Consider the following 23,452-nt stretch of genomic DNA (forward strand, 5'->3'; position numbering starts at 1 on the left):
ATGAATAATGCAAGGTGTTTGAGGTCGTTACCCCACACATCCGAACCAGTGCATTTTCATGTCTGAAAGTTTAATCACTTCTGTGGAAATGTAACTTTCAATATTTCATTAGCATAGTCTCCCAGCTGTCAGACATCAGCCAAGAGGCTTTGGTGACACTTTCAGTGCAGCTGTGAGAAGATGCCTTCATTTTAGGTGGAATTGGACAGCTGCTTTATCACAAATTAATGAACCACAGTGACCAGAAAATCCAAATTTAGCAAATAATTTATTAACAATTAATTCTGACTACAATCAGAACTAGACAAGTGATTGGGAGCTTTCATGTGAGGCAATGACCTGAATTAAAAAGAAAACCACAGGGCAACGCAACAAGGCAAAACGCTTTGCCATGACAGTGCGTCTCTACATAAGGGCAGGTATCCTGAGATAAAGATCATTGCCCAGGGACCCAGCCACCAAGGTCAGCAGCAGAACTGCTTGACTGCAGATGCATCTTCTCTGGCCCCAGCACCTTTGAGCTGATATTTCCCTGATATTACACCCACTGGCTGTGGCCCAGCTGCTCCCGTGGACCAACCCAAACCAGCTTGATGCTACACCACATTCTCCCTTGTGAAAATAGGTCCACAGGGAGCGTGAACACCTCCCTGCTTGGCTGATCCACGATTTGCCTGCTCCCCACCCCGCTGCTAAGGAAGTACACACATTCTACTGCCAATCAAAGCTAAGCATGCCCACAGAGAGGAGACTTAGGGGTTTTTTAGGGGTAGGGGTGAAGACAAGATTTGTGCATAAGTGATTTTTAAAATTCAGCTCAGCCATTATTCCCCCCAGCAGATAGGCTCTGGAAGGTCACTTTTACCAAGCTTTCCACCACCCCCTTAAAGCAAGCTGCTAGAATATGGTTCGTTTGGATTGCTCTGATTTAGTGATACTGCTTTTGTCCCTCCAAAGACTGAGTGCCTGGCTCTGTATTTAGAATGGTGGTATCCTTCAGCAGAAATACCAGGAAGTTTTCTATCTAAGAAATGTATATGGCTCCCACTAGTGCAGTTAGACCTGGTGAGGAATTTTTCACTGAACCATTTTTGTGCTAAAACACAGTTGATTTTGACAAATCTCCCAACTCAAAAACTTTTTGGAAGGAAGAGTTGAAATTGTCAGAATGTCCCATTTCAGCATCTTCTATCCGGAAAGTATTGGGGGTTTTGAGTCACAGTGACTTTTCATTTCAAAATTTTAGTAAATTTAGACTAAAAAAAGGTTTATAAAAAAGGGGGGGGAAAGGCAAAATTGAAATAAAAAATACCTAGATTGCCCCCCAAATATTGTGGGTTTTGTTTGTTTTTGTTTGCAAAAACTTTTGAGATTTCAACTTTTCATCCTGATCTTGGATGGGAAAATTTTTTTTGAAACCTCAACAATTCTCACAGGGTGAGAAAACTGCTTCTGGCCTCGCGCTAGCCACAGTATTTGAGCACCTCACAATCTTTATTGTGTTTGCCCTCACAACATCCCTGTGAGGTAGTCAAATGCTATTACCTCTATTTTATAGATTGGGAACTAAGGCATAAAGAGTAAGTGACTGATCAAAGTCACGCAAGGAGGCAGTGGTAAAGCAAGGAACTGAAGCTGGATCTCAAGAGTCCCAGGCTAGCACCCAACCCTCTGAACCACCCTTGTCCTTTTTTTCAGCTGATTCCAAGCTGGCCAATGTCGGTTTGGAAAAAAGCCGATATACTGATTCTGACTCGCCAACTGAGGCCTATACAAAAGCTCAGAGATCAGCAGAAGGCTTCTAACCAAGTCTGCTGGCATTTCCACTAGGGTTTCAAATTTCATGAGTAACCAGTTTTCTGTTGGAAATCTTTGCCGTGACAAGAAGCTCCAAAGAGTTAGCGGAACGGAGGTGCGTGTGCCACATATATAAATCACTTGTCGCTGGCTGCTAAAATCAATCCCGCCTTGATCACTGAGTTTTCATTGCAGCTGCCTCCAGTTCTGTCTCTGCTTCAGCCCGCCACATGGCCTTCTTTTCAGCATTCATCCTCAGCAGCGTGTCCTCTCTTCTCGCAGCCTTTGAACATAAACGGTGAATCTCATTTGCACAATAAAATTTCCCCAACAATAAATATCCCACTTGTTTGCTTCTCTTGCTTTCCGTGTTCTTTTGATTTTTTACAATGAAAGAAATTATTGAAGATAGATTTCCTTGCTTCACCTAATTGTCAGCATTTGGAGCCTCTGATTAGCAGAGAAAGCATATTGCCTTTGCTCCAAAGGCATGCAAACATCTAGGACAAACCGGGGCGGTGGGGGGGCTTTCATCACTGAAAGACCCAGAAGCAGAGACCCTCTGGAGTTGTTTTTGTTTGCTTCCAAAGCCCATCCACCCATCCCTGTTTGTTTAATTTATTTCACTCATAGGCTTCAGGCCACCAGTTTCCACATCAAGGTTTCCCATCCCTGCCAGGAGGCCACCTGTTCCCACCTACGCTGAGCTGACGTTTCTGGAGGCTGTGTTTTTTCTGTGCTGTCACTCATCAGAAGGGTCACACCAGCCCAGCAAGGAATGGTCACTGCACACAGCTGATGCGTGTGTAATTAGACCACGGCGCTGGATGGTCTACCTCACAACCAGCAGGGCAGCATGAACATCAAGCAGCTGCTGAGCGATGCCGCCGCAAATGACAATTCCTCCAGGGCAAGCCGAGCTTGCGTGGTCTGCTCAGTGGGGAGTGTGAGCCCACAGCACTGGGGAAAGAATGGGCTGAGTGGCCTGAAAGAAATGGATACAGTGTCTCACTTAGGCCTGAGCCAAAGCCCACTGAAGTCAGTAGGAATTGTCCATTCTCTTTGGAGAGGACCTATACTGAGCCACAGAGAAATAACTGGTTTTTAAAGTTGCATTGCAATGGGTTATTGCAAAGTCAATCAGAAAGAATAATGGTCCAATAAGTCACATCACCAATACCATACTACAGCCAGAAACATGTGGTAAGTAACTCATCATCCCTAATATATTGGTTAATGTGTATTTGCTCAAAAAACCTTTGTATTTATTAAGAAAAAAGTCGTATCTGCACCAGTCAAACAGTGCGGTTGCTGACCAGTCAGTACAAACATACTTACTTGCTTGCCTGAGATGATCATGACCAAGCAGCCTAGCAGAGTCAGCGCCATTGTGATGTAGCAAATTTTGATCCTCGCTCTGTTCGTAGCAGCTTTGATGACTTCAGATCTGCAGAAGGGCAGAGCAGATATCTGGTCAAATGACAACAGCATGAAATAAAACAAGAGGGTTGGGGGGGGGCAAGAGGGGAAAGTTGTTTAAAGAATTGCACAATTCTTGCCAGTGGCAGTTTATTTTGGTCAGAGGTCTTCTGGTTTCTTTATATTAATGGATTGTTAAACAAGAAGTTAACAGTCAACTAGCTGCTGCCTGAGGGGTTTAGCCAAACGCTGCATAAAGCAAACATCTGAAGGGGGCCCACCAGGGAATGAATGCTGCTCCTCTGCCTTTTCCTGACCCATTCAGGAGTGAAGAGCAGACAAGTGGCAGAGCTCGGAGTGCAATTTAATCCTTTTCATGACTGAAATCCAGGGGGCCACGTCCTCAGCTGACTGTGCTGATTTAAACTAGATGGGGGTCTGACCTCCATTGATACGTACGAATGATGGTCCTGCCGGCTAATGCTACCTTTGGTGGGGCGACATGGCGCTCTGGCCTGGGCCAGGAACGCAAGTCTTGGCTAGGATTAATGGAAGCTTTCACATTGCAGCTGCTTCTCACGGCGACTCCCCCTTGGGTCTGTCATTATCATCCTATCACATTCCAAGACAAGCTCATGCACGAGGCGCTTTTCAACGTAGAAAAGTCAGCCAAAGCAAAGCAAGCCGTCCAGCAGCTGCGAGGAGGATGGAAGCGAGTGGGCAGCAGCTGAAGGCTTAAAGCACGGGACAGTAGCACACCAGCTGGGAGGATTTTATGAAGCCCAGCGCATCTGCAACTGTGACCATCAAGTAACAAACGTTGTTAATAGCAGACTCCAGGGCTAGATTCTCAGCAGGGCTAAGTGAGCATCGTTCCCCAGTGCAGGTCACCTGCATCGTGGGAGCCAGTGTGGGGAGAGAAGCCACTTCTTGCACAGGCAGGTGGGCAGAGGAAAAGTCAGGAAGCAAATTGTGATTCTCAGAGGCACTGTCTGATTCCTACCCTGCTCCTGGGACAGTGAGCTATGCTCTGCCCTTGACTTGATCTGGACCGTGTCCTTATAATCCATGTTTTATACTGGGCATCAGTGGTGACTGATCGCCAGCACCTCAGGGGCCATCCTGTAAACACCTGGAGACCTTTAACGGTCCCATGGGTCTCAATGAGACTCCCTACCACAGCGCGGTTAAGCCCATTTGTGCTTGCTTGCAGGATTAGGGCCTTGAATGGAAAACAAATATGAAAATGGAACAGATCTGAGACACAGGAAGAGGCAGATTCTGCACTAACCCTACCCCCAAATCAAATACACATTAGAATCAATCCACTTGTTGAAACCCCCATGTTTCCCCACTGACTCTGTTCCCCTCCTTCAGCAGAGAGCCCAGGGGAATATTTTATGTTAGAACACCCACTTTGAAGACATCTTTGTTTGATGTTTCTTTTCCTGGTGTTCAATTGTGTTAAGTGTCCACAACGGTCACTATCATGAGGAGTGAACTAGTCACTTCCCGGAGCTTCAAAATCTCACAGCAGGTCAAACATGATCTTAGGCAACAACTAACTGTATTGCAAATCCTTCCACACATCATGAGGGGGAAAACACACCACCGGTGCTGCACTTATGGGTACAAAGAAAGATGTGTGCTTGTGGGCAGGTGGCAAACAAGCAGTCTGTAAATGCTGGGTTTTCTTGCTGCAGGCATTGGCATTTTTATGCAAACCCATGCCCATGTTAAAGTTATTGGGACTATTCAAGGAATAAGCTTGATCCCAGCAGTTCTGTTACTTAGGGTCCTCAACTAAGTGAGGTGTCCTTGTAGCTCAGACATCACAGCCCTGCACCTTGGCAGTTTTCCCAAACACCTTCCTACTAACACCAGGGGACTGCTTGAAATGGTCCTTGAGGCTGTAGATGGTAGATGCAGTCTTCCCAGAGACTTGTTAACTGTTCATAGTCATTGCTGAGATGTTTCTACTGGGCTCTGCAGATGACTGAGGGCACTTCTTTGACTGTTATTTCTTGCAATAGACATTTTAGCATGACAGCTTAAGCCAATCACTCATGAAACTGTAGCAAAAGAGTGACTTTAATTACATCTGTATGGGGAAAGCATGTGTTGAGGACCCGGTAAAGAAGCCCACCACCACCACATAAACACACCAATGTTAAAAACCAGGTGGCATTAATGTCTCTACACACTGAACTGATGTTCTTTTTCAAAAAAAGATCTAAATAGGGAAATGAAAATATAAACTGGCCTGATGGAAACTCACTTCAGACGTTGTTTGCTAAAGCTATGGATGTTCCCGATTCAGAACAGTGGTTAAAGCACGTACCCTGAAATGGACATTAGGCAGCTCAGTGATTTGTGAGCTACCCAGCAATTTGTGTCAAAAATGATTTCTGTCCTCTTCTGAAATTCCTAATCTCCAGAGCAATTTAACTCAGTTCACCTTACAGAGTTGGCAAAAAAAGCGACTGCTTCAAGATGGGCTTGTATCGTTTTTGTACTGAGACAGCAGTGCGCCCACACATTTCATGCACGGTCACGTCGTCCTGTTGTACTATTAGAAAAAAGAACGCTCATTGTGTAAGCGCAGCGCTGGCGACTGGCCACGCAAGGGAAGGTTTGAACTGGCCGTTCCACACATACCCAGTGGTGGAGATTTTGACAACATAAGAAAACAGGTTTACTTACGATACTAGAACTGGAATATCCTCCTCTTTTTTAAACCGTCCCGCCCATAATAATATCTTTTTATCAAATGCTGTAGGTCTCCTGTCATTTCTGAATGTGTCACGGCCTGTAAAAGATAGTACCAAAGAAAGTCATCAGCTAAGTTAAGAGTGGAAGTAAAAAGCTGCATTTAAAGAAAAAGAGCCTTGGGCTGAAAGTTTAGAGAAGGGCTTCACGTGCTCGAGGACACCTGTCATTAAGGGCAAACCCACCCTCAATTAAGATCAATGAGATTTAGCGACTCAACTCAAGGGCCCTGTCTAGACATTTTCTTTTGTAGTTGTCCCCCATTGCAATTCAGCCGCAATGATGAAAGGAGTTTTTTAGTCATTGTGTAGTCTAACCATTGCCAGCGATGGTTAAAATACCAGTGGCCGGTCTACTTTCTGGATGGGCACTCTGCCAAGCAAGCTGCAATGGTGCAATGTTCACGACAACACTACAAGAAGTTAGAAGATTTCATGTCATGAATTGTATGGATTTTTCCAATTCGGGGGCAAAACGTAGATACATAGGATGAAACCCTGTCCTCACTGAAGTCAATGGCAAGATTCCTATTGATTGCAATAGACCAGGATTTCACCCACAGATTTTTAAGGCCAGAAGGGACGTTAGATCAGTCCAGCATCAAGCCCATAAATGAAATGAAAAATCTTTAATTTAAAAAATGTTGGAAGAAAATTAACTTTTTCTTTGGTGGGAGGGAATTTCCATTCCATTTATGAGCCTTTTCCATAAAAAAAAATGTTTCAAAGAAATAATTTTGAGATGTTCTATTAAAAATGGTGCTGCGGGGGGGTGGGGGGTGGAGGATAAGAGTCTAGTGTGGACACAGCCAAGGACTGGCTCCAAGTGCCTTGTTGTTAACTGCAGCCTGGCCGCTGTGGGCTGATTTTGCTTGGAGCCCTCGGATGAATGGCGAGGGAACGAAGGTTCTTTCTCTCTTTGAGGGCAGCGTCACAGAAAACGTACCACAAGGTCAGAGTGACATTCTCCCCACCGCGGTGAATGGCTTGATCTATACTCTGATCCCAGATGTAAATGGCAAGTGTCTCGCCCACCCCAGTAATTCCCTTCACTGAAATCAACAACACACACGGCTCCCAGGAAAAGCTTTGCAGCAAAAACAGACTGTACATTATTTATGTTTGTAGAAAGAAAGCCCCAAAATAAATTGCTGGTCTGAAACTATAGCCACTTTTCAGCATTACCGCACACAGGTCAAGCAAGAGATTTACAAGGAGATGCTCCCCCCCACCCCCTTCCAGTTCAGTGTTCGGAAGTCAGAAACACAGCTCAGTTCCTCCTCATCATCTCTTTGTATTTGATTGTATCTGTGTTAGCTGCCGCATCTAGTACACAATGTGCAGCTGCAGGAGAGGCTGCTCTGGTACCGAGCCGGAACCGAACAAACTTCAGGCCCGCCCCGCGCTGACAGAGTCGCACTCCTCCATCGCCAGGCGTGGCCACTGCAGTAGTTTCCCCTCTTTGCTGGTGTGACTAGATCAGTTTTGCGCTTGGGCCAAACCAGCAAAAATTCTCCCTTTCCAAGGTTAACAAACATCAAACAAAAAGTCCACAAAAGGTGCCCGTCTGCCCATTCTTCCTCTGTGCCAGGGGTATAATCGCACCACTTCAGAACACCGCCCTGCTGCCATGGAAGAGTCTGTGCTTTTCCACTGCCATGCCCCTGAACCAGCTGCCTCAAACTCAACCCTCCCTGTTTTCTGTTTGCCCCAGGGCCACTGCCAACATTGGCCTCCTCCCCAACCCTTCCCAGGATTCTCCAGTCCAGCACCTCCATGCTCCTTCTACCCCTCCCCGAGACTGGGACCACCACGGGGCACACCCAGTCACTGCAGAGCCTCCCATACTCTCCCCAGTATCTCTTTACACTGAGCACAAGGGCTTTCTGATATCTCTGCCCCCTTTCCCCACGTGCTCTGGTTCCCGCTGAATCTTTCTGCTCTGGGCCAGAACTTGAGAATGTCCTGGACCCATGCCTGCCTTCCTCAAAGGTCTTATCTATCTTCCTTTCCCATTCCTCTCCCCCAGGCAGATGCTCTGACTCTGAGAGCGGAGTGGGATGTTTTGCTGAAGAGAGTCTTGTTGACCAGGAACCCTGTCTCCTGTTTCGTCTTGTTTTTAAATGCTCAAAATAGTGAGGTTTAGCAAACTGTCTGCTGTGTTAATTCCTTGACAATGTCGCCATTCCACAAAGAGAATGAGGAGGGAGGTTGTGTTAAGATACAGTCTATTGGGAGGCTGACAACATGCTTTCATGAGAGCCAATGACAGGCACAACCATTAGGATGCATTGCACCACACGAGATTATCCGGGGGAGCCCATTGGTATTCTCTCTCAACATGTGTCACTACAAAGTAAGTTCTGTGCCCCAGCCTGGAAATGCATTCCCAACATTGGGTCTGAAATGAGGCCAGTTGAAGTAAGCCCACTGTGAAAGAATAACAAGAAATGGCCAGCCGGATGCCAGAGCACCTGGTTTTCCACGGCCTTCTCTCCCGCACAGTTAGAAGTGAGCCGAGGAATCTGCTCTGGCCGCGTGGAGCTGTAGATGACAACTTGAGACACAAGGCAGGAGAAAATCAACCCCCCTGAGCCGAGACTATGCTGCTTGAGTTTGAAAATAAAGAGTGGCATTAGAAGCACATAATGCTCTGTGTGGGGGTAGGGGAGGACGGGGTGCAGCTGATGTGCCCAGCTCCCCTTGAGCTCCCCACGTTGCTAATGGTCACAATTACTGCTGCTCTCCCTGGATGAAACGCACTCTGAAGCTACATACAGACTTAGGAGACAGAAGACAAAGACCATCATTCCCTGCTGAGTTTACCTGGATAAATAACACCACATTGTTCTGACCAAGGCCTTTCTTTCACCCCAGTTTTGAGAGAGGCTGAAAAATTCAGAGTATAAACCCTGCCCCCCTTTCTCACACAGTGAAGGGCGGGGGGGGGGGGGGGCTTTTACTGTCCCAGCCCTGGGGAGAGATGTGGTTCAGAGGTGCGGGACACACTGCTGGCTTTCTTAGCAGGGTGAGTCAGTGACAGCAGAGCAGGCTTGTAAACCAGCAGGCTGGGGCAGGATGACAGCCCATTGCAAGGCAGGGAGGGCTGGAAGCCCAGGCAATCAGCCATCCCCAGGGAGTCAGCTGGAGATCCCCAATGGCTACTAGCCTCCACCCTGCACCCCGACTCTTGGCTGCTGAAGCTCCAGGGGAATTTTGTCAGGGCCAGCCCCCGTTCAGACAGGCAGCCAGACCACTCTCCCGCCCCCTCCCCCAGGCCAGGTTGCTGAAAGCTGGCAGTGCAGGTTAGGAAAGGAGACCTCGGCAGCCAGGGGTGACACTGGTAGGGTTGGAGGTGGCTGAGCAGCTGCTGCAAGGTCCCGGGTATCATGGCTGCTGGAGAAGCTGCTCAGCAGGGCTCATATGGAGCGCCAAGCAGCTACCCCACCCTCCAAGCCACCTCTCCCCATGGGAAGGCTGTGCCAGCACGAACTGCCCTCTCTCAAGATAAATCCCCACTCCGGGTCTCTCTAGCCCAGGGAGTGCAATTCAGTCCGCTTCCTGCCTAGCCATCGTTCTGTGCCTGAAAACATTACCTTCACTTGGTGCCTGCAGGAGCCCTCAGGGACACAGAACCTCGGCGCTGCCTGACCCGAACCCTTCCTGCACCGAGGCCATAGTTCTCCCACTTTCTAACGCTCCCACTGCTGGAAGAGCTGGGGGAGAGACCCCGCTGCCAGAGGCTGGGTTGAGACCTACCTGGATGCTACAGGACGAACCCTGGGTACCTGAGAGCTGCTATCAGGGTATATTTGTAAACTTAAGGTGACAATTTACTTTGCAAGGCCTGAGTCTAATAGCAGCTCCACCAGCCTCGGCCGACTGCCTACAATAATATGAATAGCTTCTCTTCTAGGACTTCATTACTAGGGCATGAATAGATACATCTATTTCCTGGCTGGTTTGTTTTTTAATTTAACTAGTTTACTTCCATGAACTGGGAACATTTGCTTTGATGGAAGCAGGACTATTTTTAAATGGAAATTAAGAAATTGTCCATGTACACTGTAAAAGGTGGGGCTGCCAGAGACTCTGTCTCAGAGACTTTGTGGTACCCACAAAGAACATACAGAATCTCCTCAGCTTAGCTAGAGGATAGAGAAACGGGTCAGTCACTAGCCATTTTACTGTAAATTATGTGAAACACAGAACAAAACATTTCTACCCACCTGGAATAGCTGTTTGAGAAATAACCTTCTTTGTGGCCTCCACTTTGTTACAAAGCGTTCTTCTTGTCTGTAACAATATCTGAGCATCCTTGGTACATGGACACCTCCAGAAATTGGTTGCTCTCAAAATACCTGTGACAAGAGGCTTACTTTTCAATAGCCGCCCCAACATTGTGTGTCCAGTGCTGAAATGTCCACTTCTATCTCTCGTGCTTCAGTGAATAGACAACTCAGTAGTAGCCATTTACTCCTATAGACCTGATGTTCTGGCCAGCACACAGCAAATCAAAATAAACTTGCCAGGTGTTCGAAGGTTAAATTGCTGTATGTCCGCTGACGGTATCATATATTTACACCACTTACCAGCTTCGCTGAGTCACAATGACTTGAGCAATAGATCTACTGCTCGTGTTTGCTCAAAGACACACCTTTAAAATCACAAGGGCAATAACCCTAACTGCTCCTGCCTATGTACAATGGGCCTAACCCAATTTCTGGTTAAGTCACTGAGAACTGTACGTCTCCCGCTCTGTAGCTCCAAGGAGCTGCCAATGATTGTAAAGATTTTGCATTTCTCTTATACCCCCATGACCAGCAACAACAAATTCTGTAATGACTGTATCGATCAAGAACTGAAATCTCAGTTTGTGTTAATAGAAGGAGTGCTGTAAAAGATGCTTTTCCCAAAGGGAAGTTATGTAGCTGTTAATTGTCATTTCAGGTTAAGCCTACGAGAGACCTTAACAATCACACACATTTTATCTTGAAAACCAATTGATTTAAACATGAGTCTTTAAGAAGGAGACACTTCCTTTGTTACTGAATAACAGTAAGTATAGGCTGGTGGAGAGAGAACTTATCATGATTAAAGCTAAGATTTTGTCATGATTATTTTTAGTAAAAGTCACGGCCAGGTCATCGGAAATAACCAAAAATGCACAGAAGCCCGTGACCTGTCCCTGACTTTTATTAAAAATAACTATGACAAAATGGAGTAGGAGGAAGATCCAGTGCCCACCGCTGCTGGGGCTCCAGGGTTTGCCCCCCACCCAGGGTGGCTGAAAACGCAGGGCCCCTCCCTGTCACGGGCAGCAGTTTGGAGCTGTGGGGTCTGCCCCCTCCTGCGGGGACTGGAAGCTGCAGGGCTCCCCACGGCAGCAGCTTGGAGCTGTGGGGTCCCCCCACTGCCTGCACCAACTTCCATAACCTCTGTGACAATATCTTAGCCTTAATCAAGATATATTACTGGACCTGGATTTCAGTGGATGTCACAGTACTCAGCTCTTTGTTGTTATTGGCCATCCATTAACTAATTTATCTCATGTACATCAAAAAGAAATGATTAAAAACCTCAAATTTGCAAGCGGATTGATTGCATGCCAACCTTTTGGTTATGAGAGCAGTCTGAAGAGAAGAGAAGAGAAGAGAAGAGAAGAGAAGAGAAGAGGACTAGGCAGCTGGCAGTTTCAGTTCTTAGGAGTTCTTGCCTCCTGAATTAGTTGCTGTGCATCTTGTGATAAATCCCCAAATACAAAGCAAAATTCATCTGACACCTTTGTGTTATGCCTGGTTTCAAGTAGAAGCCACTCAGAGCCACTCAATTTAAGATGCTTTCCACCAGAAGCCACAACTTCAGAAAGTTGTGTCTGAAACTTGGCCCAGGGTCATGAGTCTCAGGGCTCCTGAAACCAAGTTGGTATCTGCCACAACAACTAAAAGTAAGCAATTTTCACTTGGTTCTGGGTTTTGTTACAAACAGTTTACAAAATTTTGTTTTGAAAAAGTCACTGTTGTGATCTTTGAGCAACATTTCCAAGGCTCCTGGAGCTTCCTAGGAGCCAGGGCTGCCAGGCTGTCAAAGAATCAAGTGGGCAAGTGAACAGGAAACCAGGCAGATTTCAAAACCTGCCTGGCAAGCAAGTTCCGACTGGAAACCTGCCTGCTTGCTGCTGGAATTTTGTCAAAATGGGACATTCCCGCAGAACTTTTCTGTTTTGACAAATCAGCATTTTCAGCAGAACAACATTCCATCAGAAAATTTCCACCCAGTCCTGGCTCTGATGTCACTGACTAACCTCCCTGTAAATGAGAACTTGGAAAATGATCCTATTCATATTATGCACTCTCTCTTAGCTGTGCTGGAGCTGCAGAGCAAAGAGGAGGACATCATCAAAAACTTATTTGTGTTCCCAAACAGCTAAGAGGTTAACCACAGAGAAGGAGGCAATCGAAGGAGAAAGTGCCCGTTTTGCACAGTAACATTTCAGAGCAGAACCAAACTTGCAATATTTTGTAGTCACCAAAGTAAGAAGAGTATGTGACAGTTAAAATTAGTCTGGCTACAGTATAGCATTTTGTAATATTGGTCCTTGAATGGAAGTGATCACTGGACCATAGCTGTAACCTAAACAAAGCCTGGGTGGTCCTGAATGTGTTTAATAATATCATCCCTATTAAAATGTTATACACACAGAATGAAGCATGAACACTGTCATTTTATCAGCTTGATGTTTCCCCTTCTGGTTTTTGCACAATATTCTCTCTAATGGTTCATGAAATGAAAATGCAAAATAAATTTCCTATTTAGAGTGCTGTGTTATTTACTCTGTTTATACGTATGAGGCTCTAATGTTGATTTATAGCCAAGAAAAAAAATTCTAATTTGAAGGGAAGAGGCTTTTGCCAGAGGGAAAGTTTTAAGAACCATTTAACGCTATCAAATTGAATATTGCCTAAGACAATCAAAGCGTGGGGGTGGGGGGAGGTGTGATAGAACACAGATTGTGTTGTTGGTTAGGATGTTCTTTAAGGAGTTGGGTGATGAAAGATGGGAGACAGAGGGAACAAAATGAATTACTCAAGCTATTCAGCCCTTGGCCCCAAGGGAAAATACTCCTCTGTTTATAGAGATGTTTTATGTTTTAGAAAACATGAATTTATTGACATTGAAGGAAAAAACTTGTGCTGATGACAATTTACTGCTTTTCTCCTTGATGAAAAACAGACAATGCACCCAGACAAAACACAATGTATTTAGCTTAATTTGCTTGTAATTCAGTAAAGCAAATTAAATCCATTTCCAGATTACAAAGCCATACAGCAACTAAATGGGAGTTTGAGCTTCCAGCTGCAAACTCTGCTGCAAGTTAGACCTGCAAGCCAACGTTACTCAGTGAACGTGATTATGATCGAATAGGCACAGCAGAAACCTGACGGGCCGGCTGGGAATATCAATGGAGCGAGACAACTGAGGGAAGATGGGCAGAGGAGAAGTGGGGGAGGGGGTTGGTTTAAGAGAGACAAGTTTTACATGCAGGCTTTGGTGCGCATAACTCTGCTTGCTGCTCCGAGTTCCTCATTTCCTTTAGGAGCCATGCTGCTGTGCCATCATCCCCCTTCCCTTACCTTGTGGCTGCACAGCAGAAATGTCCAGGAGAGTCTCTGGGCCTTCCCAGCACTTATGGACACTAACTCCTGTACAGAAAACTGAGGTCCCAGCGTGGGATTGCCCTTCAGAACTCACTCTGCAGAGTCGGGGGCTTGGGATGTGGGGAGCAGGAACAGGTCTCCATTTGCCACGCTTAGAGCATCTTGCATTCTAATTCCTTCTCCCCTCAGCCCCTCCTGTGGGGGAAACCTGGGGTCCTCAGCCTTCTAGGTGCCATTCGGGGCCCCGGTTCAGCAAGGGACCTAAGAATGTGTGTCACTTGAAGTATGCACCTTGCTGAATCCAGGCTTAAAATGCTTGTTGGCACTCAGATCAGTGCTTCTTGTGTTTAACACATCCCAGGCCCTGCACAAAAGCAGAGCCCCACCTCAATGAATAATCTGGGTCCCGGGGCAAGTTTCACTTTAAATGGAGTTCCCAGAACAGCTCATTGCTCAAATGTCTGCTTTTACCCCGTGTTGTGGTCTGAATTTAAAAAGGAGAAATTATCTTTTTTTTTCTTCATGTCGTCTCTCTCAAACACAGAGAAACCAGCAGCTTTTGCAGGCCCCCTGTGTTTCTCCGCCAAAGGGTTGTCAATTGTTAAGGAACAGCCACTCACGGTGATAAGAATCGTGTCTGTGGGGTCAGAAACAGCACTTCAGGATGCGCAAAAAACAGACATATTCCCTGGAAACCACAAAGGCATTTACTTGTCCCTGAAATTTAGTGGTGTCTCTTGTACCGATTGTGCAGGGGTGAATTTTACTTCAGTCTAGGTGGGAACATACAAAGCTCTACGTACTCCTTAAGCCCTGTGTTTTAAAGGCCAAACAATGAGGCCTGTATTCAGTTTTTAAGCAACAGTCAGGCAGTACTCCCATCGACTTCAGTGAGAGTTTGCTTAAGTAATAACTAAGACTGTCAAACTGGACAGTCTCTACGTAAAAGAATAAATGGACACAAATCAGACGTCAAGAATTGTAACATTCAAAAACCAGTCGGAGAACACTTCAATCTCTCTGGTCACTCGATTACAGACCTGAAAGTGGCAATTCTTCAACAAAAAAACTTCAAAAACAGACTCCAACGAGAGACTGCTGATTGGAATTAATTTGCAAACTGTCTACAATTAACTTAGGCTTGAATAGAGACTGGGAGTGGATGGGTCATTACACAAAGTAAAACTATTTCCCCATGTTTATTCCCGCCCCCCCCCTTCTCCTGCTTGTAATAGCTCATCGTAAGTGATCACTCTCCTTACAGTGTGTATGGTAACACCCATTGTTTCATGTTCTCTGTGTATATAAATCTCCCCACTGTATTTTCCACTGAATGCATCCGAATGCACGAAAGCTTATGCTCAAATAAATTTGTTAGTCTCTAAGGTGCCACAAGTACTCCTTTTCTTTTTGCAAATACAGACTAACATGGCTGCTACTCTGAAACCTGTCAGTAAGACTGAGAGCGAGACTGACTTCTGCCCTTCCCCTCCCCACCCACATTCCCAGCCCTCTGTAGCTCCTTCTTCTGTATCCCACTGGGCTGGGGGCTGTGTGTGAGGAAGGGGCCAGGCTAGTGTGACATTCACCTTGCATAGTTGTCTTCCCCTCACACACACAACCTGGGTTCAAAATGGTGTCTAAAGCTGGGTGCAGCCTTCTACCTTGCGGCTAATTCCCCCTTTGGCTTCTGCAGAAACCAGAAACTTGCAATGGACCATTTTACAGCAAGATTTTGGCCACTGATTATCAGTATTTATTTGCTGCAAAATCTGGTGAGGCACTTTAATGTCCTTCTCTACTGCAAATGCTGCTGAGCATTTACTTGGCATGAACTCACTCCTCAGCACAGCTACCTTCCTTAAGGGTCAAATTGGCAACGAGAAGCTGGAAGCCAACAGCCAACTCTGTGCAGATAGGGAAGGCATGGAGAAACCTCATTTAACAGCTAGAGTAGGCATTTTTACTTTGGCAGAGACTTCTCATAGCAATTTTCACAGGTTAACTTGGTTCTGGACTTGATAACTTCTCAAGGTCCCCTCCAGGCCTATATTTCTATGATTCTGTGTCAGCTGCCCTGACCCTCTTGCCCAAGCCCAGCCAAAAGCTGAGTCCCAGGGCAGTGATACCTTGCCAGGCCTGGGCTTTCCCCTCCACCTCATGTCACCATGCTCACTGGGATAGATTGTCTCTTCAGTCAGCTGACTAGAAAGCACAGCTCCAGTTTCCCTTCACACCAAGAAGTGAGCAACTACCAATTTGACCGCAGTCACCCGGCACACTGAGGAGCAGGGTCCATTCTTTGTTATGCTGGTGCCGCTCTGGGGGAATGCCACTGAAGAGAGAATCTGGCCCGGAACTTTTGCTGCAATGTTCTGCTCCCGTGGAACTTGCAATAGTCCCAAAGGGTTGTCAACGGAGGACAGCCAAAACAGAGACCCCTTTTCTCCCACTTCCTCACCCTCGTCCCACCTCCATGTCATTCATTCCCCATGGGCGTCTCTCTCCTTTCCCAGCATGCCCTTTTCATTCCTCTCAGCACACTTCTCTGCACACAACTTCCCCACACCCTGCAACACCTTGTTGGTCCCCTCTCCTCACACTAAGAAAAGGAATACTTGTGGCATCTTAGAGACTAATCAATTTATTTGAGCAAAAGCTTTCGTGAGCTACAGCGAAAGCTTATGCTCAAATAAATTGGTTAGTCTCTAAGGTGCCACAAGTACTCCTTTTCTTTTTGCGAATACAGACTAACACGGCTGCTACTCTGAAACCTCTCCTCACACTGTCTCCCCCACCATCACATCACTCTCCTCCCACTAAGGCTATGGGGCTAATCCCGTTCTCCTTGCTCAAAGATCCCAATGAGCACAATGGGAGTTTGCTAGGTGGGGATTCCGTAAATTCTGCAGGAATTGGCCCTGTACGTGGCAGAGCTTGGAGAAATACCTTGGACATCCACTAACCCAGTGCATTACATAAGAACAGCCATAGTGAGTCAGACCAAGGGTCCATCTAGCCCAGTATCCTGTCTTCCGACAGCGGCCCGTGCCAGGTGCCCCGGAGGGAATGAACAGAGCAGGTAATTACCTGGAGTTGCAGTGTTATGTGGCTGAGTCATTACAGAAGGCTGTAGATTGTTCTGGCAAGTGCCTTGTTTTCAGTCAGACGCTTTTTACAGCTTGCACAGTGAACCACACCTCTTGTACCAAGCACCTGTGTGAAAGGCCACTGGGGAAGAAGCACTTTTCCAAGGGAATAACCTGAACAACACGTCTTTTTCCCTGAGTTAGTATTGGTTTAACAATAGAACTTTTTACAAATACATATCTCTTCCCCCCTCCCCCCAATACACAGTTTCTTTTAGACCAAAGAGTATTCTTTTAAATAAATATTAAAGCCGACTGGAAACTGACCTACAGCTTGCCCCTGAGGGCTGCCGTAGCTAGGGTGACCAGACAGCAAGCGTGAAAAATTAGTACAGGGGGTGGGGGATAACAGGAGCCTATATAAGAAAAAGACCCAAAAATCGGGACTGCCTGGTCACCCTAGCCGCAGCATTCCACAGAAATGACAATCTTCTGGCTAAGGCAGCGGTGTAGGACATGAGAAGCGTAGGTTCAAGTCCCAGCTCTGGCCCTGCCTCCCTGTGGGACCTTAGGCCAGCTGTTTCTGGGAGCCTCAGTTCCCCATCTTTAAAACAGGCAGAGTAGTGTGAGGACACTGTCATTAATGTTTGCCAGGTGCTCACTCACGACAGTGATGCGGGTCAGACCACCACTGACATAGCAGGGCCTTCGCTTCCCAGCTCAGTAATTAAGAACTTCTGGGAAAGGGGCACTCTACTCACAGTGCCAGGCGCTTCCTCCCTGCTGAACATTTGACCTATCGGTCTGAACAACATGGACCCAGGAGTGGTGATCAGGTCAATAATTATTTAGGTCTTTAGCTGCAGTTAAGGCGCTTGTTAAATAGTGCAAATGAACCCACAGGTGCCATCTTTTCTCTGTGCCCGGTGGGTGCTCGCGCCCCCCTGCCCCTGGCCCCGCCCAAACTCCACCCCTGCCCCGCTCCTGTCCTGCCCCCATTCCAACCCTTTCCCTAAAGTCCCTGCCCCAGCTCCGCCCCTCCCTGCTCCTATTGGACCCCTTCCCCAAATCCCCGCCCTGGCCCCACCTCCTCCCCTGAGCGCGCCGCGCTCCCCCTCCTCCCCCACCCTCCCAGGCTTGCCGTATGAAACAGCTGTTTTGCGGCGCAAGTGCTGGGAGCTAGGGGGAGAAGCAGGACGCAGCAGCGTGCTCAGGGGAGGAGATGGAGGTGAGCTGGGGGGGGCAGGGCGGGGAGCAATTTTCCCCCATGGATGCCCCAGCCCCGGAGCACCCACGGAGTCAGTGTCTATGAATGAACCTACAGGTATCATACTTTCGAATGCAAAGAGCCTTACAGAACATTTTAAAGTGGGCTTTGCTGTCTGACGTCTAGTATTTAGCTGGAGGCCTAGTGGTAGCAACAGTTAGCACAAGGCCCCAAGAAGCCTACTAAAAGCTGGCATTGGTGAGTAACCTTGGGTGAGAGGATTTAGCAATATAGACCTTGTGATAAACTGTCTAGGCTGTAAAGGCTTTATTTAGCCAGACTTATTGCATAGAGAACCTTTGAACTGCACCGCTGCTTATGACAATTGTTAGACCCACCCACATGGGTAGCAGGAATGACAAATATGGACAAGATGCCAAAACTTAACCACATAGGGTCCCAGCAATAGGTAGGTGTAAGGAATTGGTGCATAAAAAGGGAATCAAACCCGACCATCTGTGGGACCTTGAGATAGCAGGATGGTGACAACCTTAACACTTAATCTCACCTTAAGGGGAACCCCCAGGCCCACAGGTTTGGGAGTACATGTGATGCTGTCACCTTATCTGGTTTTTCTAGTTCTGTGATTTCACTTATATTGATCGTGCTACTAATAAAATTCGAAGTCTCTGTGAGTCTCACCAATCATCTTTATAATTCGGCTCTAACTCACCACCAAAGAATGAATTTGTTATTAGTGACAAATGCATTTTGCACCCCAAATTAATCATAAAGCTACAGAGGATGGGGTGTTTACTATCACACAACAACACAACAAACCTACAGATGCTCCTGGAAAGCATTGCATGGCCGACACCTAGGCTTGCACACCACTTTGGGCCCAGTCTCACCTCACTGAAGTCAGGGGCAGAGCTCAAACAGCATAGCCCCCAGTGCTCAGATGGCACACAGAGGTGGGTGCAGCGTCAGAAGCAGGAGCATACAGCTGGGCTCCAGGCTCAGCCACTGTTCTGCCACTGGCCTGCAAGCATCAAACAGAGCTCTGTTTTCTTTCCCTTCCCCTCCTCCCTCTTTTCTGTGTTTCTCTTGGTTTAAATTTAAATGTAATTAAATATTAGAAAATTCTGAGAGTCGCACAAGTAAAACCAAGTCCCCAGTAACAGAATCCTGAACCCAAACTGCTTTATATACTGTGGGAGTAAGAAAAACAATCCATAAGCCCCATCACAAGATTGTGTTAATAATTTGATCAGACGTATCCCACTCTGTCACACCCTGGGTGTTCACTCAAAACCTCACTCCATCTCAGTCTAGGTGCCCGCTCCCTGCCATCTTGGCTTCAGAGAGGATGCAGCTTCATATTTCATGGGGTCTTGTGTTCTCCTGGTGACTTGGAAGGTATTTAGCCTAAGGATCTACAACTGCAAATCCATGAGAAATCAAAAGCTCACTGGCTATTTGCCACCATCTACAGGGCAAGGTCAGAGATCATTGACTGTCATCACGTTGCAACTGCAGCACCTTGGAGCAAAACTAAACTTGGATGGTTTATGCAGAAGCTTGGAAAACTGCCACCAACATGAAGCCATTAGATGTATATTTTCTTAAGGATAGTCAAGTGCAATTCCGCTATTTTCAGAGGCAGCCGCTAAGCATAATACAGCTGCTCAAAACTACACGAGGAAAGTTCTTTTGTGGGGGGAAGGGAAGGCATCCCGCTTTTGGCATTTCAAACTTTAAAGTTTTGTCAACTTTTAAAAATTAACAAATTTCTCCCAGCTCTATAGTTAATTGCAATTTGAAAAATTTACACCAGGTGAGCATCTAGCGGGACCCATCAACCTCAGTATGGAGAACATTTAACTGAAGACAAACTTGTCTAGTCTTGTTTAGAAGTAGCAGAATCTACTTGCTGCTGAAGAAGTGCTGAGCAGGGCTGGTCAGGAATTTACTGACACAACAGCTTAATGTTGGAAAATGCTGATTTGTCAAAAACTGAAACTTTGTGCAGGAACATACCAGTCTTGACAAAACTTCAGGTAGGAAGCTCTCTTGGGGCTAGGATGTAATTCCTGGTCAGGGGGAGACACCCACACTGGAATAGCCAATAGCTGAGTGGTTAGGCACTCACTGGAGATGTCTGCTCAGTCTAATGTGGTCTCCAACTGCCCACAATGACAATGAAAGCTTCTTATCAATAAAATCAATCTAAACAGTTTATTTTCTCCTGCTATTCTTATAAAACAAATATACCAGCTGAATGTGATTCATAGGCCTAGGCCAGGCCTCACTGAATTCAATGGGAGTGTTGCCATTGACTTTACCAGGACCACGATTTGGCCTGGCATCCGCTTTATTGTATTTAAGCATTTTGTTCAATTACAACAGATTACATCTTGCCTGAGCAGAGGTGCCTGACACTGCAATCTGCAAATTATCTTTACCTAACAAGATTGCCTGTTCATTATCATTGGACACCTTTATTTCTGCCTGGAGTTACACCAAAATTACTAGTCATGTTTTGCCATTCATGATTAACAACACAATGTTTTAATAACTCCAGGGGCTCGTCCTGTAACTTTTACTCACATGAGTCATTCCCCTGACTTTAATGGGGCTACTTGTGGAGAACAGCTCGATCATAGGAATAAGGATTTCAGGACCGCGGATCATAACTGGTGTATTATGTCCCATCAGTTCTGTACATAGGACTGGATCCAACACCCATTGAGGTCAAAGGAAAGACTCCCTGGGCATTGAACTTTACTTTAGCTATAATTTTCAATATAAAACACACAAGAGTTCTACTCAGAGTCCACAGCATTGGAGCAATGTGTACAGTGGGGGTGCTGAGAGCCATTAAACAAATCTGTAAACCCTGGGTATGATGGAAACCACCTCAAGCAGGGGGCGCTTCTGCACCCCCAGGACCCCTGCTCAGAGTTAAACCAAGGATTTATATCATGGCTCCAATTTACTCAGTAAGTATTAGGAATAGGTAGGCATCAGTCAGCTGTGATATACTGGAGTATAGAGGGTCACAGAAATCCAGATATGACTTTTTCTAATGGGGCCACAGAGTCAGTTGAGCAAAACTCCCGTTGAACTTGGTCCAGGGTTACGAACATCTGTGAACAAACCTGAAATCTTGACGTGGGAGGGGGAGGACTGTTCCCTAGCTCACCATTTCACACGCCCTGGATACAGAATGTTTGGGGTTTTAATCACTGGTATCGCTGGGAACAAAAATCACAACCACAAAACAAGATGGGGGATGGGGGAATATCTTTTATGGGACCAACTTCTGTTGGTGAGAGGGACAAGCTTTCAAATTACACAGAGCTCTGTTAGTCATCACTTCTCCTTTCTCTGCCAGCCACCAGGATATGACCTTTTCCCAGAGTTCATGAGTACTATGCAGTAAGAATGAAACATGATGCTCTCTCCAGAGCATGCAACTGTGGCAAGCAACCAGCATGCATTTGGCAGTGCATGCCATCTGGACTGAAATGCACTGCGATTGCCTAAAGCTTGTCTCATTACATAGACGCCAACGAGCAGCCATATGGAAGCAGTAAGGCTCCTGGGAAGTATGGACTCCCAGCAAAGAATCTGGGGTGTTGCGCTTACCGCTGCAGTTCTTACAGCTAATGAAATTTACACATTGACTAGCTTTGCAAGCAGTAACTGATTTCTCAGCTAATGCAAAGTGGTCTATATAGCTTATGTAGCATAAGTGTGCAAGAATTGGTAGGTAAAACAAAGGCATTTCTACCACTACAGCCATCAAATAGATTCTGAGTTGAATAATTTAGATGTTTTTCAACTCTCAGATCATAGAACAGTGTAATTTAAACCTATTGTATGCCTGTTTCCCCAGCACAGTTTGAGGAATGCAATTAGGGTGATCAGACAGCAAGTGTGAAAAATCAGGACAGAGGGTGAGGGGTAATAGGTGACTATATAAGAAAAAGCCCCGAATATCAGGACTGTCCTTATAAAATCAGGACATCTGGTCACCCTAAATGCAAAGACCAGAATAGCCTGGTTGTCTGCTAGGATTTTTTGGAGGAGGACTTAGAAAAATGGCATTGCTTTCACAAACAGGTGTGTTTTGAAATTTTTCAGCCCATTAGTCAATAGTTTTCATAGATTCATAGATATTAAGGTCAGAAGGGACCATTATGATCATCTAGTTCGACCCCCTGCACAACGCAGTCCACAGAATCCCACCCACCCACTCCTGCGTTAAACCTCTCACCTATGTCTGAGCTATTGAAGTCCTCAAATCGTGGTATAAAGACTTCAAGGAGCAGAGAATCCTCCAGCAAGTGACCCGTGCCCCATGCTACAGAGGAAGGCGAAAAAACCTCCAGGGCCTCTTCCAATCTGCCCTGGAGGAAAATTCCTTCCTGACCCCAAATATGGTGATCAGCTGAACCCTGAGCTTGTGGGCAAGACTCACCAGCCAGACACCCAGGAAAGAATTCTCTGTAGTAACTCAGATCCCACCCCATCTAACATCCCATCACAGGCCATTGGGCCTATTTACCATGAATAGTTAAAGATCAATTAATTGCCAGAATCATATTATCCCATCATACCATCTCCTCCATAAACTTATCGAGTTTAATCTTAAAGCCACATAGGTCTTTTGCCCCCACTGCTTCCCTTGGAAGGCTGTTTCAAAACTTCACTCCTTCACACCCTTCTGACCTTAATATCTATGAATCTATGAAAACTATTGACTAATGGGCTGAAAAATTTCAAAACACACCTGTTTGTGAAAACAATGCCATTTTTCTAAGTCCTCCTCCAAAAAATCCTAGCAGACAACCAGGCTGTTCTAGTCTTTGCATTTAGGGTGATCAGATGTCCTGATTTTATAGGGACACCTTTATTCATAGATTCATAGTATGATGGGGAGGGGGGGGAACCTAATTTAAAAAGTTTGAACTATTTTGTGGAGAAATACAGTTTTCTACTCATATGCGCTAAGCTTCTACTAATATAAAAATGTCTAAGGGTTTTAAGCCCGTGCACAATTACGTACTATCAATCAGTTCAATAAATTGCATATCCTAGAGGGATTGTTATAACAGACCCTGTACAATTGTTTCAACATCTCATTTTTAATGAATGCCCAAATATATATGTAATCAGTACAACATAAGGGTCTAAATTAATTCCTTGGCGAAATTAATTATTACACCAGGGATGAAGTTGTCCCAAAAACTCCAACAGAGTCCCACACATTTTCAAATTTGATAAATATTTGGGCAGCCCTATCAAACAGACCATAAAGATGTCTTCCAAGCAGTTGCAATCAGTTAGGTGGGTAAGATGCATTTGGAGAACAACATGTTTACTTTCCCAATTAAGCCTTTATGTGATCAAAAGGACTATCAGACAAATACAGCTGCCAAGCTACACTCACTGCATCAAACAAGAGTGCGGAGAGGAACAGAGGAGGGATGGTTTTCTACTGTGTAT

The 23,452-nt window shown here is 45.9% G+C and overlaps 1 protein-coding gene across 5 annotated transcripts in view; it reads right to left on the reverse strand.

Moving 5' to 3' along the window:
- Nucleotides 1-278: 278 nt before the first annotated feature.
- The window catches only part of LOC140916966 (protein FAM162B-like), a 28,599-nt gene continuing 5,425 nt past the window's right edge, over nt 279-23,452 (reverse strand). For 4 of the 5 annotated variants that reach the window (XM_073358862.1, XM_073358861.1, XM_073358864.1 and 1 more), the window contains 3 exons: nt 5,920-6,025; nt 3,136-3,244; nt 279-2,080 (listed from right to left, as the gene is read on the reverse strand). In XM_073358862.1, coding sequence (XP_073214963.1) covers nt 1,973-2,080; nt 3,136-3,244; nt 5,920-6,025 — 323 coding nt within the window. In that variant the 3' untranslated portion in view covers nt 279-1,972. Of the gene's footprint in view, nt 2,081-3,135; nt 3,245-5,919; nt 6,026-10,213; nt 10,504-23,452 lie in introns of those variants that run through there. The other variant, XM_073358860.1, reaches the window with a different exon arrangement.

Source organism: Lepidochelys kempii, chromosome 9 (genome assembly GCF_965140265.1).
Source record: "Lepidochelys kempii isolate rLepKem1 chromosome 9, rLepKem1.hap2, whole genome shotgun sequence".
NCBI lineage: Eukaryota > Metazoa > Chordata > Testudines > Cheloniidae > Lepidochelys > Lepidochelys kempii.